Source organism: Andrographis paniculata, unplaced genomic scaffold (assembly GCF_009805555.1).
Source record: "Andrographis paniculata isolate CXL003 unplaced genomic scaffold, ASM980555v1 Contig86END, whole genome shotgun sequence".
Taxonomy (NCBI): Eukaryota; Viridiplantae; Streptophyta; class Magnoliopsida; order Lamiales; family Acanthaceae; genus Andrographis; species Andrographis paniculata.
The window spans coordinates 3,312,061-3,339,233 of NW_026137624.1; the positions used below are offsets into that span (position 1 = coordinate 3,312,061).

The window sequence follows — 27,173 nt, forward strand, 5'->3', positions numbered from 1 at the left end:
ATTCTTTGTGTGGATTGACTATGCTTACTCGGTGATTGATTGAATAAATTCACAACAGTCGGGATGTAGCATTTAATGAGAATGAAATGTCCTATTTGAAGCAAAATCAGATTTTAAATGATGAAAACACTATTGTTAATGGTTTTAATGATATTCAAAATGAGGTGGAGCAAAATCATTATAATTTAGCCAATTTAAAGGCTGAATTACTTGATAATAATGCTTCAAGTGGAAATGATACAGAAACAGCCTGTTCTGATCCAGATTTTAATTTTGGAAATTCAGAGGCTGATCCGGGAATCAGTTCTGATGATGTTAGTGATGGAGTTGAATCTGGAACTGTTGAAAATATTGATCAAAATCTGGAAAATTATCAACTTGCTAGGGATAGAGTTAGGCGAAATGTAAGACAACCCCCTAGGTTAGATGATTTTGATGTTGATGTTACCTCATTAGCTTATAATGTGTTTGAATTATTAGATGGTAATGAACCAAAGTCATATAGTGAGATTATGAAATCAAAACATAAAAATGAGTGGATTAGTGCTATGAATGAAGAAATGAAATTATTAAAGGATAATAATACTTGGATTTTGGTGCCAAAGTTAGCTAACAGTTCTGACGTTGAATGTAAATAGCTTTACAAAGTAAAATAAGATGAAAATAGAGTTATATTTAAAACAAGATTAGTTGCTAAGGGGTTTACTAAAAAAAATGAATAGATTACAATGAAATTTTTGCGCATGTTGTTAAATATTCTACTATAAGGTTCACGCTTGCTTTGGTTGCCTACTTTAATTGGGAATTGAAACAATTAGATGTAAAAACTGCATTTTTACATGGTGATTTGTATGAAAGAATTTACATGAAACAGCCGGAAGACTTCTTTGATAAAAATAATATTAATCATGTGTGTCTTTTAAAGAAATCCCTTTATGGATTAAAACAGTCCCCTAGATAATGGAATATAAAATTTAATGAATGCATGAAATCTCTGGAATTTAATAGAAGCAATTTTGACCATTGTTTGTATTTTAAAATAGCATGTAAGCATCCCATATTCTTGTTGTTATATGTTGATGATACGTTGATTATGAATCATAGTTTGGAAACTATTAATCATGTGAAGGACTGTTTAAGCAAGAAATTTGATATGAAATACTTATGGAATGCGAAAGTAATTTTTGGCATGAATATACTTAGGAATAGAAAATATAACATGCTATTTTTATATCAGTCTTCATACGTTAAGAAAGTTTTGAACAGATTTTGCATGACTGATGCTAAACCCTCTTCTGTCCCCCTCGCTTCTAATTTCATCTTATCTAAAGATCAATGCCCAAAATCTGAAAATGATGTGAAGTACATGATGAATGTTCCTTATACTAGTGCTGTAGGTTCTATTATGTACTTGATGGTGTGCACTAGGCCTGATTTAGCGTATTCTATTAGTTGTTTGAGTAGATATATGGCTAATCCTGGTGTGGAACATTGGAATGCTTTAAAATGTGTATTTAAATACTTGGTTGATACTATTGATGTTGGTTTAGTATTTGGTAAACACATTAGTGGGATAAAATTAAATGGTTATGTGGATTCCAATTATGCGAATGATAGAGATTCTAGGAATTCAACTACATCTTATATCTTTACTTTGTATGACTCGTGTGTTAGTTGGAAATCCCAACTGCAGCCTATAGTTGCTCTTTCTACGACAGAATCTGAATATGTGGCCATAACTGAAGCTTTAAAAGAAGGTATGTGGTTAAAAGGGTTGTTAAATGAAATAGGCTACTTGAAAAATGAAGTAACAGTTTTTTCAGATAGTCAATCCGGAATCCAGCTTTGTAAAAACTCAGTTTTTCATGATCGAACCAAACATATAGATGTTAGGTTTCATTATATTCGTGATATAGTGTCTAAAGGTTTTTTAAAACTAGAAAAAATACCTTCTGAATATAATCCTGCGGACATGGAAACTAAAGTTTTGTCAATAAAAAAATTCAATTTGTGTAAGAAAACAATGTATATAGATACTTTTGATTAGGATAATTTTTGAAACTTAAAAATCTGTATCTTTTGTTTAATCATTCTGTTTTTTGCTTGTTATATCTGTTTATGTAGCTATTTTTGTGGCTATTTGTTTAGTTGTTAAAATTTGTGAATATTAACCGTAAAAATAAGTCCGCAGGTTAAAAGATTGAAGTCGTTGGAGCTCGGACTGTGATGACACCTTTTAAAGCACTTTCTCCAATGCCCAAAAAGGTGGAGATTTGTGATGTTTTGTGCATAATACATTTCAACCCGACCCAACTCTTCGAAACCCGGAATCTGTACCCGCGATTCGACCCAATATTGTTTGGATCTGGACCGCCCCAAACCGGTTCTGGAGTCTTCATATAAATGTATGTTTCCCCGGTTCGATTGGAAGCGTGATTCATTCTTTCATTCCAAAACTCTTCTCGATTTCACCCTCAATCTCTCTAACTCTCGATTACACCTTATTGGTTTCCCACACACACTTCATCCTTTAATTCACTCCTAAACCCACTCTTTTATATCTATCATAACAAACTCACTTATGGATATAACAAAATAAACAACTTAATTAATTATTTGTTTAGGGTAAAGTGGGTCTGGGTAAATGGATTTGGGTTAAAGGGTTTGGACCGATCCGGTGGATCAGGCTACGGAGTGGGCCAACTAATTATTTATCGAGGGACTTGTCGGGTTAGGCCTCGAACGGCCAAAATTCCCAACAGTTTTTTTTTTTTATATTATATTATAAATTTTAACATAAAAAATATCACATCAACTTCTATTTATATTACATCAAACATCTATTCAAATTCAATTTTTACTATTAAAAAATTCAAACTTCAAAACTAAAACACAAACAAACACACCAATTAATGTCTCATAAATATATAGATTCATGGACCTTCTAAATAAAATATCAAAAAGATTTTTTTATAATAAAAAATATATATTAAAAATATGTATTAAGGATGGGCCTGGGCCGGAGGAGTATGGGCCCTATTTGTGATCAGCCTAGGCGGGCACTCCACCCGGCCTGGCCCAAGGCCGGCTTTAATTTTATGCATATAATAGTATATTCATAATTTATTTACAAATTAAAAATATTTTAATATTATCGTATTACTATAAATATACTGTAATAAAAAATATATATTTTTAAGTAAAATAAATAAAAATAATAAAAAATATTTCAATAGAACCAAATGAAGTATATATTGTTGCTATTTTTTTTTTTTAAAAAAAATCATATATATAATTAAATATATTAATATTCATTTCATTTGTACGACTCTCTACCCAGTCTCACATATATAAATAGATTCGAACAGGGGTATGTTCAATATTGAAAACCACCTTATTTATACAGATAATATTAAATTAATTGGGGTGTTTAGATCAAATTAATTAAAAAAATATTAAATTAAATTAATTTAAATAAAAAATAAATTATAAGACTAAAATTGATTAAATGGTAATGAAATGAGATCAAAAATATATTTTTGCTCTAACAAATAAATAAAACAAATAATAATATAGCTAACAATATTTAAGCAATTTATACACAAAAATCAAATATACTTATCGGTCCAATATAATAGTCTTGTTTATCATTTTTGTCCGTTCTAAAATAATAGTCTCATTTTCATAAATAATTATATCACTATAAAACTATCATTATTTTTTCATTACTATTACACAATTGCCGCTATTTTTTGAACTAATGCACTCACAAGAGTAAAAAAATCTTTTACTCGTACTTTTTACCCACTATCAATATAATATCAATATTTTTTAAATTTCGTGTCAAACACAACCCTGATTATAATTTTGGAACGGATGGAGTAATAATTAATAGTAGTAGTTGGGGTAATTTAAAAAATAGTGGGTTATTATTTCAAGTGAAGAAGTGGTTGGTGTTAGGAATCGGTGAATATAAGAATTGAATGTGTAAGAAGACAAAGAGGTCAGTCCAACAACTAATTTATGAATATTACAATGAACGATGGCTAAGGGTGGTTGATTATTATATATAAATAGTAATGATTTGTTTATAAAAAAGTTTTGAAAAATAATTAAAATAGTAAATATTTATTTTGTTTCGTTCCAATCAATTTGCTATTTGTTTTTTTTTATTATTATTAATAAATTAAAAATAATACTCCCTCGATTCGTTAATAAATTATTTATTTTTTTATTTTGGTCAGTCACATAACAAAGTATTTATTTTTTTTTGCAATTGTATGTCTATTAATATTATTAATATCCTTCCAATTTACAATATATTACATAAATATCTTCACATTTATATCATACAATACTAATAAAGTTAGTTTAGTCTTTTTACCTTTATTTCTACTATATCTCAATATAATTATAATATTTCTAAAACTTCGTGTAAAAATAAAATGATAGATAAATATGGGAGTGAGAGAGTATTATTTTATTGATTAATTGAAAGGTATAAAATTGATTTTAACATTTTTGTCTTTACAAGTACAAAAAAATAAATATTTTAATAAATGTTACGAATATTTTGATATTTATTTGAATTATTTTTATTATAATAAAAAATAAATACTTTTGAATGACATTGAAAAAATAATAAAAATGATATTTGAATTAAGACCGAAAAAGTAAACTATTATTTTAATTGCCACTATTTTTTATAAAAATGATATTTGAATTGCCACTACTTTTTACACTAATATACTCAAAAGGACAAAAAAGTTATTTATCCTTATTTTTACCCACTACCAATATAATATCAATATTCTTTAAATTTCATATCCAGTACAATAAGACTATACTTTAGGGACGGATTGAGTAATAATTATTGCAAAAGAAAGTTAGTTGTTTATTTAGGGTGTGTTTGTTTGGGGGTTTGGACAATGAGTTGAGATTTGAATAGTAAAAATTTTGAATTTGAATAGTTGTACGATGTGATATAAATAAGCGTTGATGTGATGTTTTGAATGTAAAATTGATTTTTAGTATAATAATAAAAAATAAAAAATATGTATTTGATTTGATGTTTTTTGGAGAAAAATTAGATGAATAGTATATTTAAAATTGAATTTTCCAAACAAACACACCCTAAGTTATAAACCTGTCAGTCCGTCCGTCCGTCCGTCTTTGTTCTTGTCCAGTTCTTGCTGTCGTTTTGTCAGTTGTCTCTGCCTCATCTTATTACACCTAACCTAACCCTACCTTTATCTCCCAATTCAAAATTCCACATCATCGATCTATTAAAACGCTGCGGCTTTCTCCCTTTCTTTTTCATCGTTGATCTACAATCCTCCTCTCCTGCAACCTCTTTCATTCCTTCTTACTTGCTTGCTTCCTATCATTATGGCGACACCACCACCACCACCATCATCATCATCCGGTACTCTCTTTAATTATATATATCCAATTGGTTACATCAATGGCACATTCATTCAGTTCAATTAAATTTAATTTATCGGGCCGGGCCGGGCCAGGATCTTTGAAATATATGTTTGGACTGATGTATTTATGATATTCTAATTGGTCTGTAGTTCCGAATAGAGCAGTGATTACTTCTCCCCAAGCGGAAAATGGCGAAGAATTCAAAGTCTCTGTGTTTGCTTCGTCTTCAGAGGTAGGTACGGTCAGCTTAGCTAGCTGGTCCGGTCCGGTCCATTTATTGATTAGTTAAGATATCCATTGGTCTAATTTGTTAATTTGATCTCCAATTTATGATTAGTGACGGAACCAGCAGTAAAAGTTCGGGGCAAAATTGATTTTTTTTTTTTTTTTGATTTTGCAATTCATATTACACTGCAGCAAAAGATAAAAAATTTGAAAAATTTAAATGTTTTAGAAAAAATTTCAATAAAATTACATAAAATTTAATATTTTTTTACTATAAAAAATAAAATTTAAAGACTAAAAGTATAACTCACAGATAAAATTTTTATGATTTTTTATATTATAAAATAAAAAATTAGAAAGAACAAATTACTATAAAATACATAAGTTTATTTTTTTACATTAAAAAATATATATATTTTAAGGGTTGGGGTCAGTTGACCCTTCTAGCCCTCCATGTAGTTGCGTCCCTGTCCATCATCAACTTACATCTAGATCATCTTCAACCTAACGCCATTAGAGCATATGCAATGGTTCTTGTACCAAAAACCTCTTATGGATGATGTGGCATTGACGTGTCCATATTTATTTTCTAACTGATATAATTTATGCACAATAATTAAATGGATAAACTGTTTTTTTTAGTCCGGTAATTGGATCCCCTTATCATTTTAGTCTCGTAAATGGAGCCTCTCGCAAACTAGTCCCATAAGTGAAAAATTTTCGCTGTTTTAGTCCTCCGGCGCCAGAGACGCCCGCGTGGCTCGCCGGAGGTGACGTGTCCGCCAGCGACACCTGGCGCTGACCTGGCGGACACGTGGATTTTTTTAATTTATTTTTATTTTTAAATTTTTTTTAAAAACTTATTTTTAATTTTATTTATATATTTTTAATTTTTTAATTTGATTTAATTTAAAAAAATAAAAAAAATTGAAAAAATAAATAAATCCACGTGTCCGCCAGGTGTCGCTGACCTGGCGGGATACCTGGCGGCGGACACGTCACTTCCGGTGAGCCACGCGGGCGTCTCCAGCGCCGGAGGACTAAAACAGCAAAAAATTTTCACTTGTAGGATTAGTTTGCGACAGGCTCCACTTACGGGACTAAAATGATAAAGGAGTCTAACTAAAAAAATAGTTTACCCTAATTAAATTAATATTAGAGCTCATAGCATGGCTTGAAAGTTGCTTGGACTGCACCAAGCAATGTTGTCTTTCAGGTCATTTATTAGCTTTTAAATGAAAGTTATTGTATAATATTTTTGTATTGCAAAAGCTTCTGTAGCAATAGAAACCATCTAAATCATCATTATTGCATATGCTTAACCATTAATGACATGGGTTGGGTGGGTGAAATGGAGTTTGACTACTCCAATCAGGTCTAATTTGACCCTAACTTATGGTCTTTGCTATAACTGCACTGTAGCAAACACTATTTTGTTTTATTTTATTTACATATTAATTTATTTATTATTTTTTATTTTTAAAAAATAATGTTAATTGGAAATATAAAAAATGATTTCAAATAATATGTAAATGAAATATTTGAAGAATATTTTTTAATTAAAAGATAGAATTATGGGTTCAAGTAAAAATACAATATCTGCATAATTTATTATTATTTTTTGGAAAAATTGTTTAAATTTTTTTTATAGTTTCGAAACTCAGTATAAATCGTCTTTATTTTAAAAATTGCATGACATACTCTTGTATTTTAAAAAATGTTGCATGAAACCTATATGTAGTTTTGAAACTTAGCGTAAATTTCCACTTTACTTTAAAAATTGCATGACCCTCCTTATACTTTAAAAAATATTGCATGAAACCTTCCGCCATGCAAAAAATATAGATAGAAAATTATGTTCTCATCACACAAGGGAGGTTTCATAGCAGTGGGGTTTTCTGCAACGTTTTTTAAAATATAAGAGGGTGCCATGCAATTTTTAAAGTACATAAAGATTTTATACTAAATTTCAAAATCACATGGGAGTTACGGACAGTTTTACCTTATTTTTTTGTAACATGGGAACTTGCAGCCGCTATAATTCAGATAGCCTGCAAATTAAATCCGACAACACAAATCAATAACATTAGACGAACTAGGTTTTTGAAATGAAATAAAGTGGAGTAGTGACGAACTATGTATGCATATGCTCTTTGTCTCTCTCTCTCAGTTGGTGGCAAAGCTGCAAGAGAATTGGGCAGAAAAAGGGAAAGAGAAACCGTACCCAGCGATGTACTCGAGTGTGTATGGCGGGATCACACTCGATCCAGCCATGATGCTCATCCCTATAGACGACCACATGGTTCATCGCGGCCACGGCGTGTTTGACACCGCCATCATTCTCGACGGACATCTCTACGAGCTCGACACCCACCTCGACCGCTTTCTCCGATCAGCCTCCCAAGCAAAGATCACCCCTCCTTACTCCCGTTCCGCCCTTCGATCCATCCTCATCCAGCTCGCCGCTGCATCCCGATGCCAAAAGGGCACCCTCCGATATTGGGCAAGCGCCGGCCCCGGCGACTTCCTGCTCTCCCCCGCGGGCTGCCCCACCCCGGCCTTCTACGCCGTGGTCATACAAGACGACTTCTCCCAATGCCGCCATGGAGTCAGTGTGGTCACGTCCCGAACCACCCCGATGAAGCCGCCGTTGTTTGCTACCATGAAGAACGTGAACTACTTGCCGAACGTGCTGGCGAAGATGGAGGCGGAGGAGAAGGGGGCATTCGCATCGATATGGGTGGACGAGGAAGGGTACATCGCGGAGGGCCCCAACGTGAATGTGGCCTTCATCACCCGCGACAGGGACCTCGTGATGCCCCCCTTCGACAAGATCCTAGCTGGCTGCACCGCTCGCCGCCTTCTGGAGTTGGCCCCCAAGTTGGTGGAGCAAGGGCAGCTGAGGAGTGTCACCACCCGGAATATGACTCTGGAAGAGGCCAAATCAAGTGCAGTTGCAGAGATGATGTACGTCGGGAGCACCCTCCCCCTTCTTGCCATCGTGACCTGGGACGGCAACCCGATCGGAGACGGAGACGGTAAGGTTGCAGGAGAATTGACGATGGCACTCTCGGATCTGCTCTGGGAAGACATGCTTTATGGCCCTCCCGACAAGAGGATTCCAATTCCCTATAGCTCCTAAGCTACTATCAATCATCATCATCATCATTATCACCACACCATCGATCAAGATTTATATCAATCATCATGCACTGCAAATTTTTCACTGCACGTCTTAATTATTAATTAGTTCTCATGCACTGCATTGTATTGTATTGTATTGTTTGTTGAAGTGGATTGTGTCAGTGTGTGTGGCCCTCGGCTAATTTTTCCTTGTCATCCTTTCCCCTCAAAGAGAAAAAGAAAGAGAAAACGGAAAAGAAGAGATCTATAGATCGTCTTACCATTTTCATTGTCCCTTTGAAACAATAAACTATCAATTTAATATTATTTCAATGCTATGTTTTCTATGGATAATGAGAAAGCTCACTCTGTGATCTCAAAGGTAAAATAGATTAAACAGAGAGATGAATGTTTTTTTTTATTGTTTTGGTTATGATGTAGATATTTACAATTGATTTAAATATTTTACAAACTACACAAATTGGATTTTTGTAGACAAATTATAAGTACATGATGGACATTTAAGTGATTTTAAATCACTTTTTCATTGTTTTTATTTATTTATTCATGTACTAATATATATTAAATTTAAATAAATATGACATGAATCGAAAATATATATTAATGTATTTTAAAAAATATATTTTCATATTAATGGAATATGAATTTAAATTCAAAATTATAGTTCTCAAAACAAGTTAATAAGGCGGATTAGCCCACAACCCACTAGCATTTGCAAATAAGCAGGTTCTTTGTGTGCTAAACTACGGCGGGACGAGACAGACTAAGATTTAGGCAACTCAACCCAACCCACCGGATTTTTAAAAATCTTAATTTTTTTTATATATTTAAAATAAAACATAGTTATATCGTAGATTTCAAATAAAAAATACTCCCTCCGTTATTTCAGCGGTGTTTACTGGTTGATGATATCCTTCAGCATTATGAGATCCAAATTGTTTCGAGATGTTATTGTTGTCGGGCAGAGGAAGAGATTGTTTCTCACCTCTTCTTTGAGTTGCCGGTTATTAGGAGGGTGTGGAGCCACTTTACGGCGCTCTTTCAGATCACTTTTCTGGAGACATATATGCCGCAGATCATGTATCTTCTTGGAGGATTTTGACAACACATACTCGGAGCATTTAGATGTTCATTCCTATATTGATTATGTGGTTTTCTTGGACCGCCCGGCAATAACATAATTTTTTTTTTGGGCAATAATAGGGATTATTAAAATTGGATTGGATCTTGATTTACGGCAAATGATCAAATATAGAATTTATGAAAATAATGTTGTGATAGATCCTAAAATGCTATATCATAATTGATTTTATACTCTTTGACTTATGAGTTTCTAAGTCGAACACATAGATTTTAAATCATGAAATTAAACCAAGACAATACTTACAGAGTCTGGCTGATTCAGGAAAGCATCAAAGTGGCTCGATAGAATATTGTAAAAGACAAGAAAGTAATCAAAGCAATAAAGTTGAGCGTGCAACGGTAGTGAGCGGAGTGACGAGTTGCGAGCAGTGGGTGTTGTGAATGTACTGATGAGCAGATCAGTAGGGATGGTATGTGCGTGATATATGTATACTTAAGAGATGGTTGGCGAGCGACATTTAATAGCAATATGGAATGTATGAGGGATATTGAATTAATGAATAGAGTGTAAAAAGATGTTTGTGTGATCTGTACATTCCTTAATGGCTAGATTATCATGGACGAAATGAGCGGGTGATGAAAGTGAATCAGTGAAACATATATGTATACTACGAAATGAAAGATAAAATGCATGTGATCATACTTGTTCATTTAAATTTGGTTTTTGACTCGTTGGTACTTGACCTTAAGGAATTTACATTAAGACTTCAATGACACCCCATATTTAGAACACTATAAGCAAAAAAAACTACTATCAAGCGTCTATATCTAATTAATCATTTAAAAATTTATTTTATTAGTGGCTTTATCCTACATACCTCTTTTTAATCAAAATTAAATCAGATCAGTAATTAAGCAGGTCAACAAGGCTCTCGAGTACTTAACTACCATGAACTACCTAAAATCAGTTAATGAATAAGGCGTAAAATTAGGCATTGATAATCAATTCTTTGAAGAACTATCAACAATATGTCAAGATTTCAAACTTAAACAATCAAATATAAATTTAAAATTGGGGATGAAATTGTAGGCGGGGAAATCATGATATATGTTTAAAAGCTATGAAAAAAATAAATCTACATAATGAAAACTTCAAACAAAGAAATAAAAAAGCAATAAATTTGGCTATAAAAACGACTAAAACTGGGCGATAAGGGGAAGCGAGGATCTCCACTCTCCCGACCTCCTCTAACTAAGAGAACTTCTTTAAAGGATTGGAGCTCTCGAAAAATGAACAAAGTAAAACCAAAGTAAACACTTGTATGTAGTATTGTAGTGTATTTTACAAATGAAATCTTGCCCTATTTATAGTATTTCTGGATTGGAAGTTGGCAGCAATTGAGCGGTTACAAATCCGTAGTTGGGAGCAGTTGAAAGGTTGTTGCAACCGCTGGGTAGTTAGGCAATTAAGCGGTTGGTCAGTTGGAACTGCTCTAACTTTCAGGTTGCTTGCTTGCTGGACTGATTGTAATACCCCCGGAGTTTGGCCGGTGCTAGGCCAACTCTATGGATGAGCTGCTGTCAGGCCATCCGAGATTGAATAGTAATTAAATGGATTGAATAGACTACTTATGTCAACAATGTGTACATTCTTTTTCGGAAGTCCTACTGAAAGAACTCTAGAGTTAAGCGTGTTTGCCCTAGAGTAATTTGAGAATGGGTAATTTGAGAATGGCTGACCCTCTGGGAAGTCTCCTAGGGTGCGCGGGAGTGTTGACAGAAGCACGCTGGAAAGACTCATCTTGCGGGCCGGGTTGGAACATGTCTCAATCTGCTTAGGTGATCAACTATAAAGTTTTCTTTTCCCTTTCGGTCCTTGATCTCTATGTCAAACTTTTGTAGCAAAAGAGCCCATAGGATCAAGAGGGCCTTAGTCTCATTCTTTTCTATCAAGTTCTTTATTGCTGCATGGTCTATATTTATGAGTGGAGTCCAACATTCTATTGACATAATAAATAACATTCAGCTTGGACTCCATCATTTGGCCCCCTTTGCATCCGTCGTCAATTCAGCGGTAGAGTGATTTTGCTGAAGTCTTTCTGTAGAAACCAGCGTGGCCAAGAAAAAGTCACACAATTTTCTCATTCTTGGCCGCTGTCATCTTCTTGATTACACTAACTTTGAATTTGTCCACCTCAGTACCGGCGAGCGAGATCTTATAGCCAAGAACAATTCCTTCATTTACCATTAAATGGAACTTCTCCCAGTTCAACACGAGATCAGTTTCAATGCAGAGGACCAGAACTTGATCCAAGTTATTCTCGCATCTGAAAAAGATCTTGCCATATATTGAGAAAGCATCCATAAAACTTCTATGCACGAGTCCAGAAGATCACTGAAGATATGGTACATGCATCGCTGGAAGGTGGCTGAGGCGTTGCAGAGCCTGAGCGGCATCCTCCTGTAAGCAAAAATATCATATGTACATGTACAAGTAAAAGTAGTTTTCTCATAGTTCTATGACTTGATGAGAATCTGATGATAGTCTAACTAGCCATCCAGGAAACAGTAATAATCATGACCGGCTAGCTTTTTAAGGCATTGATCAAGGAACGGCAACGAGAAATGATATTTCTTTGTAGCGACATTGAGCTTTCTATAATCGATGCAGACTCTCCATCCAGTGATAGGTATTGCCATGAAAACCTCCATTGATCATCCGTATGTTCGACAAATCCTTCTTTCTTGAGGGCCATCTGAGTTGGGCTGACCCACTAGTTAACTATGAAGAACGTGAACTACCTCCTGAACGTGCTGGCAAAGATCAAAACGGAGGAGAATGGGGCATTCGCGTCGATATGGGTGGACGAGGAATGGTACATTTCGGAGGCCCCCAACGTGAACGTGGCCTTCATCACCCGTGATAGGGACCTCATTATTCCCCCCTTCAACAAGATCCTGGCCGGCTGCACCACCCGCCGCCTCTTGAAGTTGTCCCCCAAGTTGGTGGAGCAGGGGCGGTTGAGGAGTGTCGCCACCCGGAATGTGACCCTGGAAGAGGCCAAATCGGTTGAAGTTGTGAAGATGATGTACGTCGAGAGCACCCTCCCGCTTCTTCCCATCGTGGCTTGGACGGCAGCCCGATCAGAGATGGAGACGGTAAGGTTGCAGGAGAATTGACGATTGCAATTTTGGATCTGCTTTGGTAAGACATGCTTCATGGACCTCCCGACAAGAGGCTTCCAATCCCCTATAATTTCTAAGCTGCTATCCACCACTATCATCATCATCATCACCACACTATCGATCAAGATTTATATATCAATTAATCATTCTAATCATTCTTCACCGCACGTCTTAATTATTAATTCTCATGAATTTTATTGTATTGTTTGTCATAGTAGATTGTGTTAGTGTGTGTGGCCTTCAACTACTTTTTCCTCGTCTTTCCTTCCTCTCCAAGAGATAGAGAAGACGGAAAAGAAGAGATCTATAGGTCGTCTTACCATTTTCATTTGTTCCTTCAATTTAGTACACCCTCCGTCCTATATATTATGTCATATTTTTCATTTTCATCCATCTCACATATTATGTCATTTTTTATTTTTGAAAAAAGTATTTATATTTTAATCATAATTTAAATTTTATAATTTATAATTTTTTTAAATTTTTATTAAACTAATTAGTTATTTTAATTTTAATATATAATTATTTATATTATATTATAATTAATTTTATATTTTTAAATTTACTAATCATATCTCTTTTAAATTCCTGTGTACATTGTAAACATGACACTGTAATTGAGACGGAGAAATATTACTTCAATGCTATATTTGTTATGGATAATGAAAAAGTTCTACCATTTCAAAGGAAAAATAGATGAAAAAGACATACGAGTTTGTTTGTTTGGTTGTTTTTTTTTTTTATTATTGTTTTGATTATGATGTAAATATTTCCCATTGTTATAATTCGATCGTGTACATACTGGATAAATGTTTTACAAACTTAACTAGTTGAAAAATAATTTAGATAAATTATATAAGTAGATGATGGACATATAACTGATTTTAAATAACTTTTTCATTTTTAATTTTTTTTTTTCTTATTCACGTACTAATGTATTTTAAATGTAAATAATATGATATTAATAGAAAATATATATTGATATGTCTTAAATAATATATTTTAATATCAATCGAACATGAATCCAAAATTCCTAATTTTCAAATAAAAAGACATATTGTTTTATTATATTTTGTGCGTAATATTTGGTTTAGGTTCGATTTGAATTTGAAATATTTGACAATTTTAAAAAATTACATTCTTTTAGGTTAGTTAGTAGATTGATTTTAAATTTTATAATAATAAAAAATATTAATATAATAAATAATAATTGTATGAAATTAAATAAATTGTAGTATTTTTTATTAATAATAACATTTTATTTGATAATATATTATTTTTAATTATAAGTATTATATATATATATATATATAATTTCACCGGATCCCCATTCTTCCTTCTCTGTCCTCCTTCCAGTTTCTCTCTCCTACTTCTTCCCTAAATTCTCCTCTTTCTATTATGGAGTTTACCACAGCAAATTTCCACCACGTCAATTTTCTCCTTCGTTTTTTTCTTTAACTCAATTTTTTTAGGGTAACCGTCCACCATTTTTCTCCTCTTTATTCTTCCTTCCATTTTTCTTCTTCTTCTCTGAATTTTTTTACACCAGTCGTTCACCATTTTTTTTCCTGTTTTGTTTTGTTTTTTTTTTCTCGATCAAAACTATCTTAAACACTCTCACTAAGCAATAGACTATTATTACCTCCGTCATATAAGAATGGTATCATTTGCGTTTTTGCATCATTGTGTTTAACATTAAAAATATCTTTAAATTTGTATAATTTACTATGTATTTGTATTATAAGAGACTAGTAGAGATATTTTTATATTTTTTCTTGATTTATACTATGTATTAATATAATAATAAGTATTCAAATATCAAAGTCCATGTACTCTTGACAAAAGTAATATTATTTTTTAATTTACTAAAAAAATAAATGAATAGAATGATTTGGGATTGATGAAATAAAAAATTATTTTTTACCAAATGACATATACTTTTTTGTCCCCAAATTTTATGCCCACACTTTCTGTGTAAATTACAAAAGAAGTGAATATAAAATTAGCGGACAGAGAAAGTATTAATTATATATTAATCAAATAAATCTTCTGATATATTTTCGATTCATATTTGAAAAAATATAATATATACATACAAATATACTTACACAATCTATAATATATATTTTATATACTAATGAAAAATCAATAATTCAATTTAAATATTATTTTTATTATTCATATACTTTCTTAATACTTTAAATAAAAAATACAAAATAAACACATTTTTTTTTTCGTACACTTCTTATTTTTATTCAATATGCTGTTTATTTCATACGCTTTTTATTTTTATTTCAATACGTTTTCCGATTTTATGTTTCTAGCTTAAGAATTTTTTATATTAGGCATAAAATATATGAATAATATAAAAAGTAATATTTTATGTTGAATTGTTGGTTTTTTTTGTAAATGTATAGAATATGACGGCGGTTAAGGATCTGTATTTTAAAATTCAACATCGTGCTGATAATATATCGTGTTTATTATGTTAATTTGTTGCTTTTAATTTTAAATTCCTTCAATCTTACTAGCTATTTATGTGTTAGTTGTTTAATTTTTTTTAAACATACAAAGATTGATACAATTTATAAAAATACATTACAATATATTGGTGTGTGGTTTGGAGCTTTGGATTGAAGAGAAAATAACGAAGTAACTGGTGATTCAATCCTGTGTAGTTACCTTGACAATGAATTTGAACACTGCAATTTAGTTTCGAATTGAATTTGCCTTACACCATAGCTGGTAAGTTCAATGTTTCCCTCTCTCCCTCTTTTTAATTAATTTTTTTCTATTGAATTTGAGTGTTATACTTATTATTGATGAATTTGGTTTTAATGATAAAGTTTTGTTGACTAAATAACTCACGAGAAGTACATTGCAATAGTAAAATAATTTGAGTGTTTTTCCTTTTTTTTATTCTGGTCTCCAGAGTATTTATGATAAAAAAAAAAATGATTAAAAGAAAATAAAACATTGTTCCAAAGCTGATGCATTGACTTGTTAAATTAGTATTGATTTCGCTTGTTTCAACAACTATTGTTGAGAGAATTTTCTCTGTTATGAAAATTATTAAAAATAATTTGCGTAACAAGATGGATCCACTACAAAAAAAAATAGTATATTTGTAACGGAATTCCGTTCCTAAAGTTCACGTAGCTAGCGTAATTTAATCTCTAATTTCGTCTCTAATATCATTAGTAACGGAAAAAATGAATTTAAAAACGAAAAATTTTGTTACAAAATTGATTTTTTTTGTAGTGATGATAGAGTTTCTCGGAGATAGAGTGCTATATTGAAGATAATTTTTTTGCAAGAATATTAAAAAAAACCATTTTATAACATTTTCAAAATATGGCAAGTCTAAATATTCAACTTCTGGATGTCTAATTTATTTGAACAATATTTGATATTACTTAAGTTAGAATTTATGATTTTTGCTGTTAATATTTATTTAATATAAAAAACTTGCCCCTTAGTTTAATTCATGTTTTCACGGGAAAATGAAATAGATATACGTTTTCATCTCCATCAATCTTTTCTTTCTCTAAATTAACAAACAACCAAGCCTACATTCATATATATATATATATATACATATATATAGATAATCCATTTGGGGTTTGAGATTTTGAGTTGGAATTTGAATTGTAAAATATTTGAATTTGAATAGTTGTATGATGCGATATAAATACGTGTTGATGTGATGTTTTGAATGTAAAATTGATTTTTAATATAATATAAAAAATAAAAAATAAGGATTTGATTTGATTTTTTGAAATATAAAATTTTGATGAATAGAAGAGTTTGGAAAAGTCTCCCAAACAAACACACTCATAATATATTTACATATTGCTTCATATCTTTATAAATACATACACCCGTGCTAATCTAAATACATGCATGTATACATACATTTATATAATTGTTGTCTTTGAAGTTTTACTTTTGGAAGCCCCATGTTTATTAGCCCTCTTGGAAAAGTAAAAATGTGAGTTTTTCAGTCTACTCAAGAAAGGCCTCCGGGCTAATCTCGCATAAGGTGATATAGATAAATGTTAAAATATATTTAGAAGCAATATATTATATTTATGCTAGTTATCTTATTTAAAAGATTCGTAGGATTCTTGCCTTATTTAGACGATTTGTATATCACTGTAAGTATGTATGTATTCTTATGATTGAAAAAAAGAATTTCAGTTTTATATTCCAACAATGAACAAAAACTTAGATAAAAATAAGGCCAAAAAAAAAGGTAAAAAAATGGTGAAATTCAACATTATTGTGTGAAAAAGAAGATAAATTTGCATGGAATAAACGAAGAAAAAGAAATACATTACAAGAAAAATAAAAAAATAAGAACAAGAAGAGAACAAAAATACAAAGGGACGGCCGGTCCTGACTTTCGAAGGACCCGGGGCGAAAGAAAATATGAGCCCCTTAATATATATAAATATTAGTATATTTTTATCTATAATAAAATATTTTTCTAAGATTTTTAGATGAAAAATAGTATAAAAAAATAATTTTAAATGTTTGAAACACATAAAATTTGAACTTAAGATCTCAATATTAAAAATTAATCTCTATACCACCAAACTACAATATTTTTTATTTATATATATCAAATACATTATATATATATAAAAACTATACATATATAATATAAATATATAATGGCTTTCCTGTTTACCGTACGCCTTGGGCAGACGCCCATCCCGCCCGAGCCCAGGGCCGGCCCTGCACAAAGGATAGAGAAAAAAATAATTATTGAGGTGTGTTGTTCATTGGTCCTCTCTGATATGAATCCCTTGGTAAATGTTCATTTTACTTCATTAAGTACTCGAGTAATCACCATCACTTTCCTCTTTAATGTTTCTTTAAGTCTCATTATCATCTCCTTGAGTAACCGTCATTCTTGCACCTTTTAGCTTCATCCACTTGCCATTCTTCTTGATTGTATGCTTTATTTATCTTATGTGTAATGACCAAGTAACCCTCTTCATCAATGTGCATTTAATTCCTTAATTGCATGTAACTTCCACCACTACTTCTTCTCCATTAGAGCTCCCATGTTAGTTACAAGGAGACGGCTAGGGTGATGATGGCCTTCTGCGTCAGCATCCTACCCATTTATCACCATCAGTTATATCATCGTATAGTAGTATCAAATTGTTAGATTTTAATAGGGTTATGATGGTAAAATAGTATCCGCATAATTTAATTAATAAGGTAGTTATGGATAATTCTTAATGGTAGCTCATTATTCCAATTCAATATCAATTTCGCGATTAAAGCTCCACAATTATAGAATCATTCATAATCCAAGAATTTTTTAATCGACCTATTTCCATAATCCAATGCATAATTGAATCGACCTATTATTGTAAACTTAAGTTTTTCCATTGCTCCACACTACGCTGTTTCAAGAGATGATCCATGGACCAAGCTTTGCTGTTATGAATTAGAAGATGTTAATATTTTTTAGTTATGGAAATTACCATATTTTACATTATTTCCTTTCTCGATCAGTTATTGCCAATTAATTTATATATCATATTGTGCGGTGTGCTTATCGTCTTCTCAATAATTCTTGTCGCGTTGTTATTAAAAAAAATATATGGTGAAGAAGGTGAACACACTTGAACAACTCTATAACCCGGCCAACCATTTGAGGAAATCCACCATCCAAAACTGTTGTTTCAATAGCATTTTGCTTGTCAATGCCCACTCCGTTCTAGTGGAGCCGATGTTGCAATTAATTATTTTTTGGGATACGCAGAAGGAGCGTTTTATTTTATCAAATGGGGATGAATGGAGAATTTCAGAAAAAAGACATTGCCCATGTTTACGACATCCAATATGGTGCTAAATGCTTCCCAATTGTAATTACCAAGTTCGACGAGCGTTATCCATATGCCAACAGGTTCGTCAGGGAGTATAGACTCATAACTGGAAAGACAAAGTACATAAATGATATTGATCTAAAGGCGCTTCTGGAGGGAGATGACGGCCTGAGAAACTTCGACTATTGGAAGATTTATGTGCTTTATGCTATATGTACCTTGCTAGCATTGTCATCGCGCCCTAGAGTTTATCAGCTAGAGTTTCTGAAGAAGAAAATGAATGTAGATCGATTCAATTGGGCAGGTTTAATTAGGGACAATCTTATTAGTGGCTTGAAGCGTGTTCGCGATAAGATACAAAAAGACGACATGTTAAATGCTACCCACCGGCGACATGCATTGTTTAATGGTGTCCTCTTTTTCATTTTTATATTTGTCCCACACTATCCAAATTGTGCACGGAACTAACCAATTTTGCATTGCATTCAACATATGTTTTTTGACTTCGCAAATCGCAAGAAAGTGGCCGGAAGATTCTACACCTGTTGCATCAATAGAAAATTTACTATGGACACCATTTTGAAACACCTTACGAAGAATAAGTGCGATGGTGCCTCAATGGTTGTTGTGCCTAAATTAAAGTGTATTGAGGTATGGAATTAGTTATGCATATACTATTTCGTTTTTTGACATTGAATGTTTATTTATATTCTAATGCGCTACACTATATCATGTGTCATAATGTGCTATTCTTGTGATTGTGTATTCCTTAATTGAAAATATTTTGCATGCAACTCACTTGTCTTTTTTTCTATTACGTAGTTCATGAAGAATTTAATAAATCAAGCTGATATTTTAGATGATTTATATGTTAAGTTAGTTTTTATAAATAGTTTTAAGTCAGTCGCTTAATTTTTCAGACTGGTGCTATCGATGATTCTCTGAAGACCGAAGAATGGTTTAACACAAACCTGGATAAGTTGCTTCAGAAGTCCGAGGAATTGAAGAGGAGTATGTGGAAATAAAGAGCGAGTATCAGGATCTTAAGAAAGCATACAAAAATAAGTTTAAAAGGGAATATCCAGATTTTAGCAAATATTATATATGTAGAAAAGCAGTCGAGGAAGTCTTTGCTCCAGAAGAAGATGTGAGAAAGTTTGACATTGATAATTTCATTGTTGATCCATCCAACAATGAGGTTGTTCTTGTTCATGCAATGGAATCCTTGCGAGATGAACGATCATCGAAGAAGGCAAAAACAGTTGATGTGGAGGAATGCATTGACCCGTCGTTTTCTCTTGGTCATACTAAGGAGGAAAACTCAAATGTGATCTCTATGCCTACTATTGCTATTGATTCTAGTACTACTACCCTTGAAATTGCAAAGTTTAGTTGATTAGTTCGCTAAGTTAATTTAAGTTACATGCTATTAAGAATTTTATCTGTTTTTCTTCTATAATCTTGGCGATTTGGTACTACATAGGATGTTATTCGGCAACTAGACAATGATCCTAAAGAAGCCACCAACAAATCTGCTATTGTGCATGAAAAACCAGCAGAGATACTTGAATCTTTCAAGCTTACTATTAAGGAAGAGAAAGTTGCATTTTGGGCATTTTTTTAAAGAGTTGACTATAAACGATGAATCGAGAGATGTTGTGTTCAATGATGGATACTCCACCTTGTATAAACATGACATTGAAACTTTAAAATTAAAATATGATATTTCAAACAACATAGTCGAGTTGTTTGCACATTTCCTAAACCAGAGTGAATACATCGCTGCAAAAAACGAGCAAAGAGGAATGAAGAGGTTTTGTTTTTCACCATCGATAACTGTAAGTTGTCTTTATTTCATTATATGTGATATTTTTAATGTGCTTATACACATATTACATAATGCCTACATAAAATTGATTATATGCTGAGATGACATCAGTCGCATATTGTTGAAATCGTACATATTCTTTATTTTTCATTTTTCATATAGTATCTTGCTCATATTGAAGTAGCAAAAAGAACCCCACCCAAGTCATACCATCTAGTTGTTGAGGATTGGAAACCAGCATTTCAACCAGAATATATGATAAACGAGTGGGAATATTCCATAACAGCTGAACAAGTGAGTTTTTTAAACTATGCTTTATATTCACAGTTTATATTCAAACCATATTAGAGTCTTGTTCGATATAATCCAGTTTTTTCTTGACAACTTAGGATGAGGCTGCCTGTTATGTAATTAACATGTGCTTACGTCATTTTTTTCCTTGCAAAATACTAATGCAATTTTATTTTTCATACAATATTTTGTCATAGCGATACATATTATATTTCTTGTATAGCATATGTGTTGTTTCAATATATATTTAGTTCTTTTTGGGAAAAAAAAAACATGCATTTATGTTTTTTTCGGGTCTACATAAAAATATAATTGAAGCTCAGTATGTCGAAAATGTTTTGCTACTCTTATATCTACTTATTGCTTCCAGCAAAATGATATGTGCTTTTTTACTATGAAATGCATTCATATTAGAGAAGAAAAAAGAATAATTCGTGTTTTAGATATATTACAAGATCTAGTTTGTTATTTACAGAAGAATAATGTGTGTAAACATAATATATAATGTTCTTGTTATGTGCTATTGTAAATAGGGCAAATTAGTATGTTGCTGCAAGATGCCCCGTTTTAGAATGTGCTTTTCGTGTGTTATTTCAAGCAATATTTAATAATTTTTAATGCAATAACATGTGCTCTTTCTTAGCCATAATTAACGATCCCTATAAAATGCACTATATATGTCAAACTGAAAAGAGCATCCAAATTTCAATTCAAACAAGTCATACATAAAACCAAGCGCTTCTAAATAAGCCTGCACACTTTGTACAAATTCACAAATTTTTTTTAAAAGACAAGATCATTATGATTCAAACAGAATTCGCTCCCTATTACTGTATTGCACTTATAAAATATCACCTCCATAAAATACATTACAAAGAACCAAGAAAAAAAAAATAAAGAAATGTCCCAAACGATAGATTTTTTTATTTTTAAAAAAGGTTAAATTATGTTAAGATACAACCAGTAAAGAAAGAATATACAAGCAGAATATAAAGAAGCTAGAAACATATTCATTCATTTTATAGGCACATATAGCTAATCAGCACACATTATTTCCGAAAATCACATATATAATGAAGAATCAGGAAATCTGAATTCATAAGCTATCTTGCATAATGATATGATCTGAATTGGTATGAAAAATAGAAGACTAAACAGCTGTCCAAACTAAATCTAATTGCCCTTTTACATAATAATCATTGCTGCCTACTTACATCTTATGTGTTATATTCCGGAAAAAAATTGAATTGTCTCTGATATTTTTTGTGTTTTCTTTTGCTGTTTAATTATTCTCTTCGTCTTCTTATGTCTTTCATAGTTGCTGACAACCACAGTTCTCCGTACCCTATCCTTCGAGTTATCCCTTTTGTTTATGCTCAAGTTTGCGGTAGGTCTTGCAACACATTGCTCAGCCTTTGGCACAAGTGACTATGATATATCAGACATTGTTGTTGCTTTCAAAATCTTATTAATTTCCATCAAACAAGCATCATTGGTGTCTGGTTGGAGGCAAGTAGTCGTGATAACTTAAAGAATGTATGACATAAAGACTCAAGAATGTGATGACATAAAGAATGTATGTCTCTCTTCAAATGTCATTTCTCTTTCTCGATTATTCAAGTTAGCCGCAGTCAATCTATCACATTTTTGTGCATCCCTTGTCCATCTCTTCAATACGTACATTCCAGGTATACGCTGAAACTGGGCAAATTCGGTACCACCTAGTATATCCATCAAACGTATAGAATGGCAGAACAGAAGTCTTGTATGCACCCATAGCCTACAACTGCACAAAATGGAACAATCTTCAATGGAAAGATGTATTATGTTTTGCTCACCTGTCCTTCGATAGTGGTACACTAAGTATAGTCGCTTCTCTTCCAAGCAGCTTAGTATGTACTGGAATGACTTTTCATGTTCAAAAATAATCATTTTGAATATATTTGGCGTGTACAGTTCCGCGGGATGCTTGAGCAAATGGTTGAACATATGGTTCACCATCAACTACTTATCTCTTGTGTAAAAATCTTGTTGCTCTTCGGTTTCTCTAATTGTTGCTAATACTCTTTCAAATTGATGAAAAAACTCAAGAATATTTATGTCCGTCTGCAAGTATCTGCACGAAAGCATATTAGTATGAGTAAGCATAAAACAACAATACTCTATATTAGTACAAGTACTAATTAGATAAAAACAGTTAGTGTAGTCCAAACACCATTTAAGAGAACTGTTGATAGATTCACTTAGTTGTGTGCTCCTTATCCCTACAGTAAAATTTTTGGTTTGTCCACATAGAAGACCAATGTTGTCTTAGAGTAAGGATACCTTGAAGCCATTTGTGCAATCTATTTGGGAAACATGACTCGATCATAGTTCGCCATGCTACATCAAACTCATTTTCATCCCTCACCACATATAACAATCTTGAAAATGCTCCGAAAAACTGTTCAACATGAATTAAATATGTAAACAACATTGTATCCAATTTTATCCCAAAGCAAACAATAATAAATCAAAAAACCAAACCTTGTGTCATACAAAGAACTCAAATTCTTCCTTGCATTTTGTAAGATGTGCCATGTACACAATGCGTGATATGTGCTTCGCATGAAACTTTTTATTGCTGGTGCCATAGCCAAGTCTTGGTCCATAAATATAGTGCGTGGGGCTTGTCCATTCATGCATATTAAAAAGTTGTGAATAGCCATTCGAAGGACTCATTTTTCTTTTCATATAACAGCGCAACGCCAAAAGCACAAGTTTTCCTATGATGATTAAACCCCACAAAAACTCCTACAAAAAAATAAGAATATTAACGTATGCATAACAACATAGCATTATTATATATGAATCTAATATGGCCTGTACAGAGTAATAAGTAATGCAAGGACTGCAATTAGAAATAACATTAACTTAACTATTATGTTTATAACAAATATAATAAGATAATATGAGCTTGATACTATGATAAGAATTTAATGTATAACGTGCTAATATAGTATACGCTCAATGATGGAATTATATTATATAATTTATTTTTACCTAGAGGCCGAGAACTCTTGTTTGTCTGATATGTGGTGTCAAATGCTATACAATCACCAAAACTTGTGTAGTCGGTTCTCATCTGAGCATCAAACCAAAATATGTTAGCAATCTTATAATTCGTATCAACCTCAACCTCATAGAAGAGTTATGAATTGTCCATGGATTACTGGCTAAAATATTTCAATAATGCACTTGCCTCTCCATCCTTTAGCGCATTATGCCTTTGTTTTTTTATCTTATTCTTGAAATCTGTTTTGAAAAATACCACGTTTTCTTTGCCTCCTGCAACTAATTTTATTAGATCTTATGAATGTCTTATTTGAATTCCAGTATGATGGTTCATCTTTGCAATAACTATGTAAGCTCCATTAATCCTTCTGTTTGAAACTATTATATTTTTGTGCTTTAGAAGGTGCAAATCATGATTGTGTTTTTCATCAAAGTATGTTACCTTGTACACATCAAACTCAATGTCCAAGCACAATCGCACATTTGCATTACATCATGTCCTTGTTTCATATTGTGTACGGATCTTATTGCTTCCATAGAATATAATTGATTCTTCTGTTAACATTGTATTACAGCTTGCTACCAAAACGATACCCTTCCTTATTTTAACGGTATTCCAGGTATTGAAACTTTTAGGGGTCATTTTTCATTTTCTTTGGCATATTTATCCTCACCCCAAAGCCCATGTTGTGTGCATAATCACAATAGAAGTGATATGCATCCTCAGATTTATGGAATATCATGTCCATTATATCCACCTTATATACAAAGATCCAAAACAATAAATCATATCTATCAAATTATAATGAATTGAAGTACTGCATATCATGTAAGTGTATTGCTATAACTTTGAAAACAATATTTTTATACATCCTTAGTACCAGAAACATTCTAACATTTAATTTCTTCCAACCTCACTACGAAAATAGTAAAGTCAATAATGTGGAATAAAATTGCAACAATAAGTGCAAATGTAAGATGGATCAAGCAAAAATTGGAAACATATAACTCTGTGCTTTTAGATTTGCTGACAAATATAATAGTAGTAAACAATAAGATTGAGATAGCCATTGTCATTCTCAATTCAAATTGCAACTGTAGTTTTACCTTAGCTAACAAAATAAACGAGGTAACAAGATAGATCAACACCTTGCAGTACATAGATGTAAAAACCATTAATTTACTTAAAATCTAATAATAAAATCTCGAACCTATTGCTGGTAACGCTAAAAGAATCATTAGAACAATATCAATTAAGCACAAACGAGATGAAAACCGAGTTCTTAAGAAACTTATTCAGACCAGTAACGAAACAAAATTTCGAGTGCGTACCTTCCCTTTTACTGTCCGATTGGACAAGATTTTCAACCCGTTCTTCACCTTCTCCGTTGTTATCACAAGAATTTGATGTCGACTGCTATGGTGCATCCATAGTCTCTCCCACAGATTAAATTTTTGAATCGTCTTCGACTCTACGACTAGGACTTTGTAAACGAGTCATCGGCGTCGATCGTAGTTACTAAAAAAATATTTGAAAAAAGTGAAAGGAACAAGAAGATTTTGATGCGATGATCATTTGGGCAGTAAAAAGTCTTATTTAAAACCCTAATTTAGCAGTTTTAAACCAATTGTAATTTTACAAGCATACCCATTTCTATAATCTTAGCAGTACGATTAAAATCTTAATATAATGGATTAGAACTAATCAGCAAGCTGTTGATTAGTCTTAGTCAGTAGCCTAACCCAAACGTACTTACAATGTCTCATTATAAATCGCTTTTATCATCTCATTGACCCTCATCATCATGGATTCACCTATTTTCATCATAAACTTCCCTCATTAAAGTCAATTAAGATTTCACTTATTAATGGTCTTTCATATATCCACCCATCTTTTCATAAAGTCAACTTTCTTTTAGTCAATCCACCCATATTTTTGTCCTTTTCTAGGTTATTATTGGGTTTTTTCACTTACATAACCCACTTATACCTCCTTTGGGTGGATTATTATTTTCTTGGACCAAATCCTCTTCCAATCGGATTGGACTTTAAAATTGTTTCATCCATTTGCATTTTTTTTTAGGTCTTTTTCATAGATTATCCGACCTTCCAATGATCTAGAATTTGATTCATCCGACCCTAATTCATCCGAAATCAGAGAGATTCCTTTGACATAGCATATGCTCTAAAAAAATATTTGGATGGATTGGACTTCCAAGAAAATCTAATATTTTTGTAAAAATTCTTTCGTTTCTCATTGGATCATGTTCTAGCAGTGGAACGGAAAGCTAGAAAATCTTTTTGGGCATAAGTGTTTTCTTCTATCCTTGAAGACCGATGTTGACACTATTTACACTATTTTTGGGTCCGGGAGAGTAGCTTTGTGCGCTCTTATAACTAATTCCATCTGTTGCTCCCACTTTTATTTGTCTTTTTTCTCCATTCTCAAATCCGCCTCTTTCATCTTTTATTTTTCTCAAAAATTTTCTCCGAATTTGCTCCCAGATTATAGTTCATGTATGACAAATAATCTATCAAGATATTCTTTCACCAATAATGCGGGTTTTACTTTTCCACATCAATGTCTTCCAAAGTTTCATATGGTTCAGGGGGGAGGGACTTGTCCTTCGGATTAGTAAAACCATTTCTCATATTTTCTTCTATTTTATCGAGGCAGAAAATCCTCCAAATTTGTCTGCCCCTATAGATATAGATGGCCTTTTCCTCTGTTTGAAAATATAGTATTTTGAGCCGATCCTGCAACTCATGTATTCGCCTCCGCCTTAATGTCACTACTCTATAGTTATTTTTAATCCTTCTTATCTTTCGGAATGTTGATATTCTAATCGTCGAGTTACTGAGTAATAATCAGAACCAAAGTCCACCTTGGCAGCTTATTGGCCTACCCGAGCTTTTTGAGATCTAACAAGAAGGCAATTTTTATGTTCAACCCACCTCTGAGACTTTGCTCGAGGTCCTGCAAGAACATAGTGTGGAAGTTCAACAAGAGGATAGTGAGAAAATTCAATAGAAAGACTGCATTGACGTCTAAAAGTCTTCCAAGACTTCATTTAAGGACCCACATGTAA

The 27,173-nt window shown here is 32.3% G+C and overlaps 3 protein-coding genes across 3 annotated transcripts; 2 read left to right on the forward strand and 1 right to left on the reverse strand.

Moving 5' to 3' along the window:
• The first annotated feature begins 1,119 nt into the window (after positions 1-1,119).
• Positions 1,120-2,226, forward strand: LOC127242337 (secreted RxLR effector protein 161-like). Its single transcript, XM_051261838.1, has 2 exons — positions 1,120-1,757; positions 2,192-2,226. Exons 1-2 carry the CDS (start codon positions 1,154-1,156, stop codon positions 2,194-2,196), a joined length of 609 nt encoding a protein of 202 aa, XP_051117795.1. The 5' UTR covers positions 1,120-1,153; the 3' UTR covers positions 2,197-2,226.
• Positions 2,227-5,242: 3,016 nt separating this feature from the next.
• LOC127242485 (D-amino-acid transaminase, chloroplastic-like) lies at positions 5,243-9,196 on the forward strand. Its single transcript, XM_051262047.1, has 3 exons — positions 5,243-5,425; positions 5,577-5,659; positions 7,823-9,196. Exons 1-3 carry the CDS (start codon positions 5,389-5,391, stop codon positions 8,792-8,794), a joined length of 1,092 nt encoding a protein of 363 aa, XP_051118004.1. The 5' UTR covers positions 5,243-5,388; the 3' UTR covers positions 8,795-9,196.
• Positions 9,197-12,007: 2,811 nt separating this feature from the next.
• Positions 12,008-12,635, reverse strand: LOC127242035 (uncharacterized). Its single transcript, XM_051261367.1, has 3 exons — positions 12,553-12,635; positions 12,290-12,340; positions 12,008-12,206 (listed from the first exon to the last, which is right to left on the reverse strand). The coding sequence occupies exons 1-3, from the start codon at positions 12,633-12,635 to the stop codon at positions 12,008-12,010; spliced, it is 333 nt and encodes a 110-aa protein (XP_051117324.1).
• Between the last annotated feature and the right edge of the window lie 14,538 nt (positions 12,636-27,173).